We start from the raw sequence: 17,217 nt of genomic DNA, 5'->3' as shown, positions 1-17,217 counted from the left end.
CTGGGATTTAAAGGGCTCTGGGCTCCCCGCCGCGGCGGGCAGCCCAGAGCGCTCTGATTCCCGGCCGCGCCGCCGCGGCTGGGATTTAAAGGGCTCTGGGCTCCCCGCCGCGGCGGGCAGCCCAGAGCGCTCTGATTCCCGGCCGCGGCTGGGATTTGAAGTACCCTATTTTTATTGTTGTTTTTTTTCAAGATCCCGATTATAGGCCGCACCCCTAATTTAAAGACTTAAATTAGGGGAAAAAAGTGCGGCCTATATTCGGGACAATACGGTATATATAGCATCTCTTTTCCACCCCCTTCTGGGGTGGATGAACAGGTGGCCAGAGTATGCCAGACAGTGTGGAGCTGTTGGAGAATAGCACTGTTGACTGACATACTAACTATATACAAGAATAAAAGTCTTTTTTCTGTGTTTCAGAAAGTATATTCCAAGAGATGAGAAAACAATTGAGGCTCCGATTCAGACCATGTGGCTGTAAGAAGGAACCGCGGGCACAGGCAGTCCGCTCTGCCCTTTATCACTTCAGATGAAATCAAGGGTGCATGCGCAGACCCAGAGTGCATTCACAGACCAATGGATACTACTACTTCCAAAATCTCCAGATGCATGGCACATGCATATTACCCTCCACAGAATAAAATAGGGATCATCATTTGAAGAAATAAATATTATAAAGGTATACACAGTTCCAATATTGACCCTTTACAATTTGGATGTGTCAGAGTGGTAGATAGACATATTTTATATCACCAAAACATTCCCTTCCCAGTTACAAACATTTTAAAAACTAACTATTTCCACTCTGAAACTTGAGCTGTGTCTTACTAATGCTACTTGTTTCTGAAGTTAAAATAGAACTAGGCATTTTGTATCTAACCCACCTCTAAGTGGGTTAAACAGTTTTTTGTAGCAGGAGACAGAGGCAAATCAGATTGACATGAACTGCAGTGACGTTTCTGTTGTACCTTCCTCTTAATTTCAGATTCCGATTCTGATCCCGACTCTTCTGTGTTCTCCATTATACTTTCTATGGGGGGAAAAAAAAATCAAATAAATTAACACAGAGAAATCAATGTATTAGCTTTAGATGCAGAAAAGACTTTTGACAGGAGTGGGCTGGAGGTATAAGTTTTACACTGTAGAAAAATTTGGATTGGAACCTATATTTAGTTCCTGGATCCAACTGTTATATTCTTACCTAGTCCCCCATATCACAACCAACAATTTGACCTCTTCAGCCTCTTCTGGGGTACTAGAAAAACTGTGTTTGCTGGCCCCATTAACTTTTTTAATTGGCTCTTGAGCCCCTGGCAATAGCTGTACAGGCTCATTAAGATATCTTAGGCATACAACTTGGTTCCATGGAGTATAAATTGATGTTCTATGGAGACAATACCCTTTTGCATACATCAAAAACCAGAAACCACTATTCCAACCTCCCTTTCATTAATTCAAAAATTCAGAGCAATATCTGGTTACAAAATAAATTGGAAAAAATCAGAACTATTTCCCTATTGTCATGTAGTTGGGCTTTTTCCATAGGCAAATTGATGTATATTGAGGAACTTAATTGCAAGTACCAAGAAACATTAATAAATTTATCTTCACTAGTTTAGAATCCGTACTCTGTCAAATAACTTGTTATATAAATAGGTGGCACCCACTCTCCCTGAGCCTGTAGGGAATGGTTAGTACAATAAAAACAAATATTCTGCCTAGACTACTCTATATTCTATCTATATCCCTCTGTCTAATCAATGCCCATTAACTCCAGCTCCCTATAGCCAAAAGGTGGGTTTGCGCTCCCAGACGTACAAAATTACTATTGTGCTTTTATCATGTTACAGATGTCAAATTGGTTCCAGCATTCTAATACCCTTATATCTATACAGGAGGAAGCTGAAAGAGTATTAATGCATCCAATTCCTCCCATGGAGCTCCTGGGTGCTTCTTTTTGTCCAATGGAAAAAAAATAACGTGCCTACAGTGGTGGCTGTGTGGAGGGTCTGGACTATCCTAGCTAAGAGGTACCAATTTCATCATCACCACAAAGTACCTATCAAGTGTAACCCAAACTTGCAACTATAATTACAAAGAACTAGCTGAGCAAGGGCATGAAACAGATTTCCCAATTAGTCAAGGATAAAGGCTCTTCTCTCTTTTCTAAACACTAAAGAAACCATATGACCTGCCACCCTCAGTAGAGTGGCCATCCTTACAACTAACACACTTGCTAATGTATCAGTTTGGTCTGGATGCCCTAGGACTGTCACAGGCCCCAGACCTACTAGGGACCTTGGAATGCTTCATAATTTCCCCAAGCCTATGTTCACTACGTATGCTTTACTATCAAAGAAAATATCCAGTGGTCTAGAGTGCTTTGTGAAAGCATAGGAAGGGGAGTTATCACAGCCCCTAAAAGAATCCCAGTGGCAGACTATACATGTTAAAAATGCTTCTGTGGATCTCAGGCTACACTCAATACAGCAAAGACGATTCTATTCAAAATATACTCAATGACACAAAGGTTGAGCAAGATAGGGTCTTGTCCTCTGATGTTTGCTGGCACTGTAATGAAGAAAAAGGAACTCTGATACCTATGCTATGGGACTGTCCAACTTTCAGGCAGACATGGAAAGAGGTGGGCACAAGAGTGAAAACAGTGCTTGGTTTCAGCAACCAAATCTTAGCTGAAAGTTATATCATAGGTTCTGCACCTACTACACTGGGAGTAATTCCATCACAAAAACTTGGGTTCTTGAGGACTGTTATAACTACCAACTGCATGATTTTACAAAAATGGAGAAGTAGGGTTATACCCAGAATACAGCAATGCCATTTGGACCTGTATGAGTTGGCAGTGAAAAAAAAGAAGCGCTTATAGACATGGAGAGCAATTATATGAATTTGAAGACATCTGGACTCCATTTCTTAATACATTTGGATAAAGAATGCTGAGATAGATCAGGTGGAATGAAAGTCTGGCATTCTGTGAGCTATCAGCTTTTTCCCTTTCTTCTTCCCCATCTCCACCTTCCCTTTTTTGGGTATTTGTTTATGTCTCTTTTTTTATTGTTAATATTATGTTTATCTGATTTATCATGCCATTCAGCCATATCTGCATGGCTGAATGGCATGATAAACATATGGCAATTTTGCTAGTGAATTAAAGCTAGCTGTAACCAACAGACATAATACCCAATTAAGTTCCAACTACATAGAGGAATAGCTAATGATTAGAGCCCTAAAAAAATTCATGGTCCATTTTGGTCAATTTCATAATCATAGGATTTTTTAAATTTCATAATTATGATTTCAGCTATTTCAATCTGAAATTTCACGGTGTTCTAATTGTAGGGATCCTGACCCAAATTGGCGGGGGGGAGAGGGGGGAAGACAGATGACGATGGTACTGCTACCCTTACTTCTGTAGTGCTGCTGGCGGCAGCACTGCCTTCAGAGCTGGGCAGCTGGAGAATGGCGGCTGCTGGCTGGAAGCCCAGTTCTCAAGCCAGATCCACCACCACCAGCAGCAGCACAGAAGGATGGCATGGCATGGCCACCCTTACTTCTGCGCTGCTGCTGGTGGGGTGCTGCCTTCAGCACTGGGTGCCTAGCCAACAGTCACCGCTCTCCAGCCACCCAGCTCTGAAGACAGTGCAGAAGTAAGGGTGGCAATACCGCAGCCCCCCCTAAAATAATACTATGACCCCCCTGCAACTCCCTTTTGGGCCTGGATCCCCAGGTTCAGAAACACGGGTCTCCCCCATGAAATCTGTACAGTATAGGTCAAAAGCACACAAAAGACTAGATTTCAGGGGGAGAGACCAGATTTCATGGTTCATAATGCGTTTTTCATGGCCACAAATTTGATAGGGCCCTACTAATGATCTTCTAAATAAAGGATTAAAAAAAACCACAAGAAAAATGTTGAACTTTGTGTTTTAAAAATCAGTCACCATTTGTAGATTCCCATTTTATAAATGGAACTGGGGTATGCCTCAGTGAAATCTGTAATTTTAATATTATTTCCTAGCAGGCGACCTTGTCTTGAAAAACACCTTGCTAACTTCGCTCCACACCTGTAGCACCCAGTCTCTGGCAATGGAAACTCTGCCAGGAATAAAGAAAAGGAAGTAGTACATGACTCCTACAGCTTCTGCTTTACCATGAAAAGCTCAGAGCCAATGCTACCTCAGAAATGAGGAAAGGCAAGGCCAGTCAAGGAGGTGGTGATTTCCATAGGAAATCTACTGATGGGAGCACTTACTTGGAACAACTGTGAAATACCAAGGGTTGTCTTAATAGGGAGTTTTTCCACTGGTACAAACCCAGTGTAAATGTTATGCATTGGTATAAGCTGTTTCTGTGCAAGCCCTACTCTACAAAGGTGAAGCTCATCTATACTGGTGGAGCTACACTAGCATAGCTAAACTGGTACAAAAAAATCCTTAATGCAAAAAAGCCCTAGTTTACAAATGTTTTCAGACAGGCTATTCTTTTCAGGGCTACTTTGCACAATGTTGTAAAAATAATGGCTTCTCATTTCAAGATTTTAATAAAATGTGCAATTTACTCTAACTACATTTAATTATAATATTTTATTTTACATTAGAACTTTCTTTTAAGGCTATACTATTTAAAATAGATATACATGCCATTTAAATGAAGTATTGATTGTCCCATTCTCCCTCCCAGCCCCATCTCCCTGACAACTGCATGGATCATTGACTCTTACATTTAGAGAAGGATCTATTTTCAATCAAGAAATAATTGGACTTTAAGGGGATTCTATTCATATACAGAATTTAAAGTTTAAAATGTTTACATATTTCAGTTAATACTAACATAAAATGAGAAATAATTCCAGCATAATCATTAGGACACTGTCCATTGGGTAAAAATGCATATTACCTCAAGTTCTCCTTTGATAATCTGGATCCCTACCAAGGAAACTCAATATCTCCAATATACTATTATTATATATTTGCATTACCACATTACCTATGAGTCCTGGACTTGGACCAGAACCCCACTGACGTAAGTGCTGTACAAACACAGAACAAAAAAAGATGGTCCCTGCCCCAGAAAGCTTATAATGTAAGAGACAGATGACAGGCCAACAGGGGTGTACAAGGAAACAATACTGATCAGCATGATAGGCAGAAGTCTCAGCACACCAACAGCCTAACTGTTAATTTTTTTGTAGTTTTAAGGAAGGCTTGAATGAGGATGAGTTAGCTTTACAGATGTTTATGGGGAGCTCCTCCTAAGCACGAGGGGCAGCACGGAGAAAGCACAAAGGTGCTTGTTTGAAAATTTAACAAGTGGGCAATACAGACTGGCATTATTGGCTGACTGGAGGTGGACATCAACCTCTTAACAGTGAATGAGACGTGATAAATAGAGTGGGGACAGGCTGGGAGGGGCCTTCAAAGTGAAGACAAGTGTCTTATATGTGCTGCAATAGAGGGGGAAGCTGACGGAGGGATGAAAAGAGAGGGGTGACATAGCCAAAGTAATGGGCTAGGACAGGGGTTCTCAAACTGGGAGTCGGGATCCTTCAGGGAGTCGTGAGGTTATTATGTGGGGGGTTGCAAGAGGTCAGCCTCCACCACAAACCCTGCTTTGTCTGCAGCATTTATAATGGTGTCAAATATATTGAAAAAAGTGTTTTTTACTTATGGGGGGGGGTTTCACACTCAGAAGCTTGCTGTGTGAAAACGGTCACCAGTACAAAAGTTTGAGAATCACTGGGCTAGGACAATGATTCTCAAACTAAGGGTCAGGACCCCAAAGGGGGTCATGGCCCTGTTTTAAGGGGTTGCCAGGGCTGGCGTTAGACTTGTTGGGGCTTAGAGCCAACACTCAATCCCCACTATCTGGGGCCAAAGCTGAAGCCCGAGATCATAAGCCCTGGGCGACTGGGCTCAGGTTACAGGCCCCTTGCCCAGGGCTGAAGCCCTTGGGCTTCAGTTTTGGCCAGGTCGCCCACCCAGGACGGCGGGACTTGGGCTTTGCCCCCTCCACACACACACTTACTTGGGTGGGCTCAGGCTTCGGTACCCACCTCCTGGAGTCATGTAGTAATTTTTGTTGTCAGAAGGGAGCCGCAGTGCAATTAAGTTTGAGAAACGTTGGGCTAGGACAATGGCCTTTGCAACAGCATTTGAATGGATATGAGTGGGACAAGACTGCATTTGTCAAGGCCAGAGAAAAAAATTGCTGTAATTAAGACATGAGGTAATAGCCTGGATAAGAGTTTCAGACCTGAGGAATAATAGGAAAGGCTGTATTTTACTGTGCAGAAAGTATCAGCAAGATTTAGACATAGCCTGGGTAGGTCTATGTCCAGGTCGGAGTGAAAGATGACACCCAGGTTATTCGATTGAGCAACAGGCAGGATGATAGTGTTGCCCACAGTGTTTGAGATAGGAGGTAGCATAGAGAGCTGGACAGGAGAGGGGAAGAAGGGGTTACTCACCTTGTGCAGTAACTCTAGTTTTTCTAGAGTTGTCCCACTATGATGCTCCACTATAGGTGTATCCGAGTCCCTATGCCTCAGCTCAGAGATTTTAGGTAGCACATGTGCTGTCCCTGTCTCATGCCTTGCCTTGAGGTTATCTAGTGCTGAACAGGTGAAATGTCTTCAGTTCCTTCTATATCACAGAGTCCTTAAGAGCTCTGCAGTAGATAGCGTTGAGTCGTGGGAAGAAGGTGAGAAATGAAGCACGCATAGGGACATGCATCTCGAAGAACCACAGTTACTGCACAAGGTAAGTAACCTCCTCTTCTTTGAGTAATGTCCCTACAGGTGCTCCACTGTAGATGACTCTACAGCAGTACCCCGATGGAGGGTTGGGGCTTCAAAGTAGAGTCTAGTACTGATGATAAAAACCATGGATCCAAATATAGAATCTGATGTCAAGTTGTAGGTGATCGCATAATGTTCCGCAAAAGTATGAGCCCAAGTTGCTGCTCTGCATATTTCTGTGATGCGAAGGTTTTTCATGAAGGCTATAGGAAAGGAAATGGATCTTGTGAAATGAGTTCAAACTGCAGATGGAGGTTGAAGATTGAGGGTATAATAGCAATAGGTAATGCATGGGACAGGGTCAGGCCAGATGGCTACAGGAGAGTGATAGAAGGTAGATACATGAGCCCCAGATTAAGCAGGTCCCTTTTCCCTGGGTAAGATAATAGGCTGTTCCAGAACAATCAGGAAGTTGCTGGAACCAATTAAGGTAGGCAGGCTTATTAGGACACCTGGAGCCAATTAAGAAGCTACTAGACTCAATTAAGACAGACAGGCTAATCAGGCATCTGGTTTAAAAAGGACCTCACTTCAGTTAGTGAGGGGTGTGTGAGGAGCTGGGAGCAAGAGGCACGCAAGGAGCTGAGAGTGGGAAGGCGTACTGCTGGAGGACGGAGGAGTACAAGCGTTATCAGGCATCAGGAAGAAGGTCCTACGGTGAAGATAAAGAAGATGTTGGGAGGAGGCCATGGAGAAGTAGCTCAGGGAGTTGTAGCTGTCATGCAGCTCTTATAGGAGACACTGTAGACAACTGCAATCCACAGGGCCCTGGGCTGGAACCTGGAGTAGAGGGTGGGCCCGGGTTCCCCCTAACTCCCTATTTGACACAAAAGGAGTTGACCTGGACTGTGGGTCCCACCAGAGGGGAAAGTCCCTGGCCTGTCCCCAGACCCACTATGTAGGTGAGCAGAGACTGCAGGGATTGTTCTCCTCCCCTTTCCTCATGCTGGCCAGTGATGAAGTTAACTGAGTGAATGGCAGGTTTTGGCCAGTAGCAAAAGTGACCAAACCGAGGGCTGCTGTGAATCTCTGAGGCGAGCAAATCTGCCAATAAGCGCAGGACCCACCAAGGCAGAGGAGGAACTGTGTCACACGCAGTTCAATATCCATCTAGAGAGCCTTTGATTTGAGACTGAGGATCCTTTAGACCTCTGCAATCAAAAAGAACAGTTTAGGAAATTTTCTGAAGTTTTTTGTTCTATCCACATAGAACACCAAAGCTCTCCTGACAGAGTATGTAATATTGCTTCTCTCGTCACATATCAGAGGGGTAGCCGTGTTAGTCTGGTTCTGTAGAAGCAGCAAAGAATCCTGTGGCACCTTATAGACTATCAGAAGTTTTGCAGCATGAGCTTTCGTGGGTGAATACCCACTTCTTCGGATGCACACTCTTGTCACAGTGTGGCTTTGGCAAGAAAGTTGGGATGTGAATAAGTTTGTTGATATGGAAGGCAGAGAAACTTTGGGAGGAACTTTGGGTGTGGTCTCAGTGTGATCTTATAGCTAAAATTGTGTGTGTGTGTGTGTGTGTGACATTCCCCAGTTAGCTAAGACAAGGTGATGGCTATTAGGAATGTTGTTTTCATAGATAGATATATAAGCGAGCATGTGACCGTGGGTTCAAAAGGAGGCTTGTTAAGGCACTTAAGGATCAGATTAAGGCCTCATGTTGGTGTAAGACATCTGAGTTGTGGGAAGAAATTACCCAGACACTTGAGGAATCTTTTTGTTGTAGGATGAGTGAATAAGGAGTAAAGTGGATTGAATAACCATTGGAGATAACATCAGACAAGTAGGTAGGAAGATTATCTTTTCCCAGTTTTGTTGAAAAAGAACAAGGAGGTGTCCGAAGAGATGTAGATAGTGAGAATGATAGTTTAGGGCCTTGACCAATGTCTCCAAATTGATTTTTCGATGTTGAGGGCTGTACAATTGAAGTTGGGGGGGGAGGAGGCTGTCAACTTTTGTTTTGGTATCTCTTGTCTTTTCCGCTGAGGTGATGGGAACTGGACTGGTTAGGATCTTTGTGATGTCTGCACTTTGTTGTACTTTCTTTTCTGTGTATATAGATCCCCACAGATTGAAATGTGGCTCGAGTCCTTCTGTGTGTGGACTGAAGCGTCTGTCTTCTCCACAAAGAGTTTGGATCCCTCAAATGGAAGGTCCTCCACTGTAAAGCCATGAAGATCTCATTGTTACTGCCACCATTGATATGGAGCAGGCAGCTGTATCCATGGTATCTAATGCAGTCTGTAGTGCTGTCCTTGCCAGAAGCTGGCCCTTGGCAATGATAGCTTGGAACTGCTCTCTTTGATCATTTGGGAGATGATCAATAAAGGAACTGAGTTTCCCATAATTGAAGTGATTCTATTTCACCATCAAGGCCTGATAATTTGCAGTCCTGAACTGCAGGGTTGTTGAGGAGTACAATTTCCTGTCAAATAAGTCCAGTCTTTTCCAAACCTTGTCATAAGGTGTTGGTTTAGCAGTCTGCCACGTTCATTTATAGCCTCTACCACAAGGGAGTTTGCTGATGGAAGGGAAAAAAAGGAAGTCCACGTCTTTAGAGGTAACAAATATTTTTTGTCTGCCCTTTTGCATGTGGATGTTATCATGGCCAGTGTTTGCCAGATGATTTTGGCTGGGTCTAGTATGGCCTCATTGATCTGGAGTGCAATACAAGGGGGATCTGAAGCGAGTCCACCACTCTCTTGGTGAGGTCTTGAAATCGTTTGAATGTGTCTGCCCTAGATGGTGGAGGACACATCACAGTTTCATCTGGAGATGATGATGAAATGTGTGTTACTGGAGTAATTTCTTTAGCCAACCTTGCCTCCTGCTCCTCAAAAGGTCTCCTCTCAAGGATCAGGGGGTCTAGAAAGGGAAGCTGAGGGAGACTGCCTTACAGGGAGATAAAGGAAGACTCTCGAGGTCCTAGAGAACTGGGTTTATGGGCTGCCCAAGGGTAACAATACCATCACTGGGGTGGTGGAACCCAAGGGTGTCCATACCAAGTCGGTGGGGGCCTTGTCTGTCGTGTTTGTAATGCGGTTGTCATAATCGTCGATCCCTCAATTTGAGGATGATCTCTACCACAGATTTATATATGCATCCTGAGATGACTCAGGAGTCCGTTCCTGGAACCGCAGATCAGCCCACAGTAGGTACAGAGGGGATGGACTGGGGCAGGAAGAGGCAAGGTGGGCTTGGGGTCAGGGATGGAGTGGGGGTGGGCCAGAGCATCCCTCAGCACATTAGGAAGTCGGCGCCTCTGGCTAATATGATACTGGGATGTATAAACCAGGGAATCTTGAGTAGGAATGGAGGTTATTACACCCTCTGTATTTGGCACTGCTGCAATACTGTGACCTCTGCAGCAACAGCATGTCCATTTCTTCTGTCCACAATTCAAGACAAATATTGATAAATTAGAGAGGGTTCAAAGCAGAGTCATGAGAACAATTAAGGACTGGAAAACTTGCCTTACAGTGGCTGACCTCCCTGAGTCTATTTTGCTTAAAAGGAGAGAAGAAAAAAAAAAAGGTTGAGCTGATCACAGTTTATGATAACGGGCTCTTCAATCTAGCAGGAAAAGGCATAAAAACATCCAATCATTATAAGTTGAAGCTAGAGAAATTCAAAATGGAAATAAGTTGTACATTTTTTAACAGTGATGATAATTGATCACTGAAACAGATTACCAGAGATTGTGATGGATTCTGTGTCACTGGAAAATTTCAAAGTGTCACCGGATTTTTTTTTCTAAACCATATGCACTAGCTCAAACAGAAATTATTTTGAGAAAGTTCTATGGTCTGAGTTATGCACGAGGTCAAACTAGATCAACAGTGGTCCCTTCTGGATTTAGTGTGCATGAATCACTGAAGTAGAGGCAGAAGGTGGGGAAGATTTGAGGAATAAGTTAAAAGTAGAAAAAAGGTGGCTGGGATTGTGGATGTGGGATTCAGCTAAATTGAAGATACATAGTTGCTTAGCTTGGACGATTATAGAACTGAGAAGATTTTCACAAGAGAAGCTTTGCAGTGTTAGAGCAGGAGCAGAGGAAGCAGATATTGGGAACGAGCCAGCACTAAGGGTTGGCAAGGCAGACATTGCACTGGGAGAGAAGTGCAAAAGAGTTAAGGGTGGAGAAGAGTGAAGCATGGGGAGAACAGATAAACGTATCATGGGGAGAGAGGGCAGGGAAGAGAAGGCTGACAGCAGATGAGAAAAATCAATGTTGATTTACACAACTTCCAATCAAAGTCAAGTGACAGGCAAGGGGGGTTGATATGTGATGGTGAATGAGACCAGGTGATGGTCAGAGAGGTGGAACTTGACGCGAGAGAGAGAGAGAGAGAGAGAGAGAGAGAGAGCGCGAGAGCAGTGCTAAGGGAAGAGCAAGTTAAGTGAACAAACTCTTTGGTGAATGGGAGACTTGAACCATGGGTGCAGGTGGAAAGAAGAGGTGAAGATGAGGAAACATGCAGCTAAAGCAAATTAGTCATCAACATGGAAGCTGAAGTCACCAAAGAAGAGTATGTAAATTTATGAGGAGAGGAAAATTGAGCCAGGAGACACAAATCACAGAAGAATGTTGATGAGGAGGATGTGGGTGGATGACAGCAACACAAGAACATAAGAATGGCCGTACTGGATCCGACCAATGGTCCATCTACCCCAGTATTCTGTCTTTCAACAGTGACCAATTCCAAGATGCTTCAAAGGGACTGAACAGAACAGGGCAATTATCAAATGATCTGTCTTCTGTGATCCACTCCAGCATCTGGCAGTCAGAGGCTTAGGGACACCCAGAACATGCAGTTGCACCCCCAACCATCTTGGCTAGTAGTCATTGATGGATCTATTCTCCATGAGTTTAGATAATTCTTTTTTGAACTCAGTTATACTTTTGACCTTCACAACATCCCCGGCAATGAGTTCCATAGGTTGACTGTGCATGTGTGGAAAACTACTTTCTTTCAATTGTTTTAAACCAGATACCTATTAATGTCATTGGGTGACCCCTGGGTTTGTGTGTTAAGTGAAGGAGTAAATAACACTTCCTTATTTACTTTCGCCACACCATTCATGATTTTATAGACCTCTATCATATCCTCCCCCCATCATTCTTTTCAAAGCTGAACAGTCCCAGTTTTTTTAAATCTCTCCTCATATGGGAACTGTTCTATACCTCTAATCTTTTTTGTTGCCCTTTTCTGTTACCGTTTCCATTTCTAATATAGCTTTTTAAACATGTGGTGACCAGAAGTGCATGCAGTATTTGAGGGTTTTGGCATACCATGGATTTTAAGTGGCATTATGATATTTACTGTCTCATTATCCCCTTTCTGATTGTTCCTAACACAGTTAGCCTTTTTGACTGCCACTGCACATTGATCAGATGTTTTAGAGAACTATCCACAAGGACTCCAAGATCTTTCGTGAGTGGTAACAGCTAATTTAGACCCCATCATTCTGTATGCTTTCCAATATGTAATAATTTACATTTATCAACATGGAATTTCATCTGCCATTTTGTTGCCCCAGTCACCCAGTTTAGTGAGATCCCTTTGGAACTCTTTACGGTCTGCTCAGACTTCACTATCTTGAATAATTTTGTATAATCTGCAAACTTTGCCACCTCACTATTAACCCCATTTCCAGATCTTTATGAATATGTTGAACAGCACTGGCCCCAATACAGATTCCTGGGGACACCACTATCTACCTTTCTTCATTCTGAAAACTTGCCATTTATTGCTACCCTGTGTTTCCTGTCTTTTAACCAGTTACTGATTCACAAACTCCTCTTAGCAAAACTGAAAGGGCACTTCTTGATTCTTCTTGATTTATCCACCACTTCTGACATTCAAGTATCTAACACTCCTCTTTTCTCATATTTTACAACTCCTGGTTTCTCTTTCTGCATTTCCGTTAATATTATCCATCCATTAGGAAGCATCATGGTATCTGTTACACTCAGTCTCAGGACACTAAACATATAAACCAGCATGCACAAAAGGTAAATCACTGAGAAATACAAAGCTTTTTAAAGAGTTACCAACCATGAAATATGTAGATTTTTCAGAAAAGTGTGCATATTTAGGAAGTAAAAATCATCTTTTCTCCACTGTAAGTTTGCTTAGTTATAGCTAATAAGTTTTACATAGACCTTGCAATTTATATTTCAAGTAATCTACACGGAGTTATTGACTCTTGAAGTGTTAGTACGCCTAGGTTTTTGTTTGTTGAACTAACTTATAAAACATTTCAAGGCATGACAAAAATACTTTAACAATAGTTACTATTAGTCTGGATTCTCTTCCTAATTGAGTAGTATCCAGCCTTTTCAGCCTGTGGGCTGAATATTATTTCAGAAAGTTTAATGGGGCCACAACCAATACTTAAGGGCATATACTCTGCCCTGTTCTAATCCCATTAAGTTGCCTATGCAGTGCAAAGGGAACAAACACCTGACAGTTCTCTACTAAGAATTCCCCTGATATGGGGAAGTCCACATCAGGCACAGAGACAGGTCTAATCACCAGCTCCCACACCACATTCCTTTCACCCCCTAACGTAGAGGGGTGAGTCAAAAAATGGAGAGGGAACATGGCTAAAGTGCAATAACTCAAATTCCCCCAGCTGGCATACGGTCCCTAAGACTCAGCTGGTGATAGAGCAGCCCCCAGTTGCTCTAACAAGGAATCGAACAAAGAACCAGGGTAATCAGTTGTTGATTCTCAACTTCCCCCCCGGCCCCAGTCTGTTGGGCTGCTACTAGTTGAGTCTTGTTTCAAAATTAGGCTGTAATCTCTTCAGGGCAGGGTTCATATCTTCCTATTTCTTTGTAAAGCCCCTTAGTACAATGAGGTTTCAACTCTGAGTGGGATTTTGGAGTGCTATTACAAAACAATTACTACTATAGTTAAATAAAAAACAAATCCATCCCTTAGTCTCCTGCTTCAAGATGCTGCTCCATGAAGAATATAAAGCTACAAAGACATTTTGCCATTCTCTTTTGTATAAAGCTAAGATCTTCAGTGCAGGGATTCTTACTTGTTTGATACATCATATACTACACTTTTGCAGTGTTACAGAAACACCATTTCAACCACTGATAGTTTAGTTTTTTCATTTGAGTTCACCTTTTAAAAACTGAGATCGAATTTGAAATTCACAACAATATTACAGCATGTATTGCATAATTCAGTCCACACAAAGGGCCAAATTCAGCTTTCATACACACCTGTATAAATACAGAGAAATCCTATTGATATCAATGGATATACTACAGATTCACATAGGTGTGATTATAGAATTTGGCGCAGACATGTTCAAAGCAGTTTTTTATTTAAGAAAATAAAGACTTACTTCCTAGTTTAAAGTAAATGAAACACTAAGGATACCTACCCACCAAATGAGGCCGAGGTAATCTAATAGGGTCAATTTCTATCTTCTGAAAATGAGGGGGGTATTCTTTTCTGGAAAAAAAATTAATATAGTTGTAGTCTTGACAGAAATTGAAATGTATTGTGACACTGTTATACATTTCACCAAACCCAGAAATATGAATTTTAGCACTATGAAGATGTATATATTTGAATTAAGAAAGTTAACAGCTTTTCCTATTATATACTACACACACTGAAATCTGTTTTTCATTGTTCTGATACAGACAAATTAATTACCTAAATCTGACTGCCAGAGTACTAGCTACACTCATCTAAACTCATAAGTGTTTCCAGCCTCAATCCCCTTTTTCAGTGGCTAAAAACTTGGGATCTTTCACATTTCAGGATGAAATTTTCCAGGCCCAGTATCTGCCTGAAAGTTTCCCCTTTTCTCCCCCTTTAAAAATTACCTTAAAAAAGATTGATCCATTTTTTAGAATGACAGTGACTAAGAACACATTTCCTATTACAAAGACATTTTTCATTTTTTTTTAAATAGACATCTAGTGCCCAAACAGGTAGAAATAAGAAAACTGAATTTGGTAGAGGAACAGTTCCTGTTTCTTTGTAAAAACATTGTAATTTGGCCAAATTAGAAGGGTATGAAAATGTTAAAATGTAAAATATGCAATTTAAAATATATATTACCCAAGCACTTTAACAATTCCTCAGTCTTCTGAAAGAAAGATAGTTGCAGTTCACATGTGCAAGTGTCAATTTTTTGTGCTAACTAAATAAAAGCCTGATTGATGTTTACTGAACATTAATTACTACTCAGAGGAGGTATGGATGGCTACTACTTATTTTTTTTCCTGTTTGCTGCTTCCCCTCCCCCCCATGATTAGTTTTAGAAACAAGCATGCAAGCTCTGAAAATTCACATTTTCCATATGAAAAGATAAATGTGTATGTGCTATCTTAACTTTGGCATTTCTTCACTTTAAAATACTTTACCACTTTGTCTACTTTTTTTTTAATACTGCAGAAGCTGCTGTTAAACAGAATGAGAATAATTCTGTATATTCTATACATAAAAATGATGAAATGTGCATTTACTCAGCTTGTGCTAACCGTACAGCTCCACTAAGGTGCTGATGAGTTAGCTAGAGGTTTCTGGTACTGGATGGGGAAACTGAAGAAAAATTATAGAGGTGCTGACTGTGACACAATAAGCTTGCATTCTGAAATGAGCTTAGTATGTAGCATAAATTCCCTTCCCCTTGCCCACCCCAGTCCTTTAATGTTATATGTAGTTTGTTTGGTTCTAAATAATAAATGTTTACTTGCAAGTGTTTGAAATTTGTCTCTGGCTGAATTTTTTTCAGGGTTTCTACTGTTGATTAACAATGTTTATCTACAATGCCTTCTGGCACCTTTTTTACCAAACAACTACACCAAACATCCATAGTGTTGGGTGGCAGCAGTTTGATGATAGCGTTATGCAGTAGGGATGGTAGTGGGAGTAGTTTGATAAAAACGTGGTATGTAGCATATGGATGCTGTGATAGTTTAGGATTTGTGCATGGGGGTGGAAGAGAAGAACATGTAATGGTATGTGCCTTAACTTTTTATTTCTTTGCTTCTGTGTCTGTGACAAGTATGTTTGTGCAGCAACTCTATTTCAAAGTTTGTGTTTTAATATGCATGTAAGTTGAACCAAACAGTAAGTCTTACACATTTATAAAAAATGTGTGGGTTTTTTGTTTGACTTGTTTTGGTAGAAATTAAAAAGGCAAAAGATTCACAGTATAACCAAAACAGTTAAGGTGTAATCCTGTAAAGCAAAAGCATATGCGAGATATCACTTGGCATTATGTAGTTAGCTTGCTGTACCTTGAATATTTCATTTATCACTAACATTAGCAATAACTAGAACTATAATATATTAATGCAGTATAGGAGATATAAAAGTATAAAATAGTTTTGCTACTGGAATGATTTGAGCCTATTACCATTGTATTTTAACAATCCCCTCATCTCAACAACCAGAACATGCCTTGACTTGTGTCATATTTGACATTACTGTTTTTAAAACTATTTGATAGTATTTGAATATCTGAATGCAACAGAAAGTACAGGCTTAGTATAAGTATTAGATACATACACACACACACACACACACCCTAAAAAATCAAAGGTGAAGTGGCTTTTTAAGTGCTCTACCAAGTTACTTAGTTTGACAATTCAAGATCTCTGGACATAGCTAAAGCATGCCATAATAATTTTTTGGGAAAAAAATTAGATCTCTTATGCATCTTCCTTTTTCAACTTTTCTTGACCAATCTTAACACACAGTTAACAATGCACAGTAAATTCAGCAGGTGAAATAGAAATTTATCATGGCGTATTCATACTTCTGATATCATACAAATTTTAAAATATATATCACTGAACTCACATTCATATCATATATTGCTGAACAACAATTAAAAATAAGTTGAACACTAAAATGACATTCAACAGTATACTGCAGGCTCCCTAACTTAAGCTTTGCGCTCAGCCAAGGCAAGGCACCATCAAGCTTGCTCCATTGTCACATTTCAAGGTATTGGACAGTTATAACAGATAACAGTTATATCTAGTCTTCTGCCAATTACAAAAATTACTACAAGGAGCACATAATAGCCAAAAGCAAACATGTCCAAAATTGTATGCAGAATGAAAAAAAAAAAAAGCCTGGATTGATAATTATGCATAGGTGCCAGCGTAAGAAGCTCTTTCCTTCTTTGAGTCCTTTGCTTATTTGTTTATAATGAGAATAAGCTATGGGGGGGGGGGAGAGAGAAAAGAGAGTGGAAATCACCTCAACCTTCTCCAAAATCCTAAAGTCAACTGTGCATATCTATCTCTTAGGCGTAGACTGGGGGGTGGGGGGAGAAGAGAGAGAGAAATCGATCTAAAATACACAACTTCAGCTACGAGAATAGCGTAGCTGACACTGATG

The 17,217-nt window shown here is 41.1% G+C and overlaps 1 protein-coding gene across 10 annotated transcripts in view; it reads right to left on the bottom strand.

The window, feature by feature from the left end:
• Positions 1-17,217, bottom strand: part of SENP6 (SUMO specific peptidase 6) — a 187,038-nt gene that overhangs the window by 77,397 nt on the left and 92,424 nt on the right. For 9 of the 10 annotated variants that reach the window (XM_045010858.1, XM_045010854.1, XM_045010861.1 and 6 more), the window contains 2 exons: positions 14,234-14,304; positions 885-1,030 (listed from right to left, as the gene is read on the bottom strand). In XM_045010858.1, the coding sequence (XP_044866793.1) occupies positions 885-1,030; positions 14,234-14,304 (217 nt within the window). The remainder of the gene's footprint in view (positions 1-884; positions 1,031-14,233; positions 14,305-17,217) is intronic. The other variant, XM_045010856.1, reaches the window with a different exon arrangement.

Source organism: Mauremys mutica, chromosome 3, assembly GCF_020497125.1.
Source record: "Mauremys mutica isolate MM-2020 ecotype Southern chromosome 3, ASM2049712v1, whole genome shotgun sequence".
In the NCBI taxonomy this organism is placed as follows: domain Eukaryota; kingdom Metazoa; phylum Chordata; order Testudines; family Geoemydidae; genus Mauremys; species Mauremys mutica.
The sequence above is the reverse complement of the archived record's forward strand: the minus strand, read 5'-3'. Positions and strand labels throughout refer to the sequence as shown.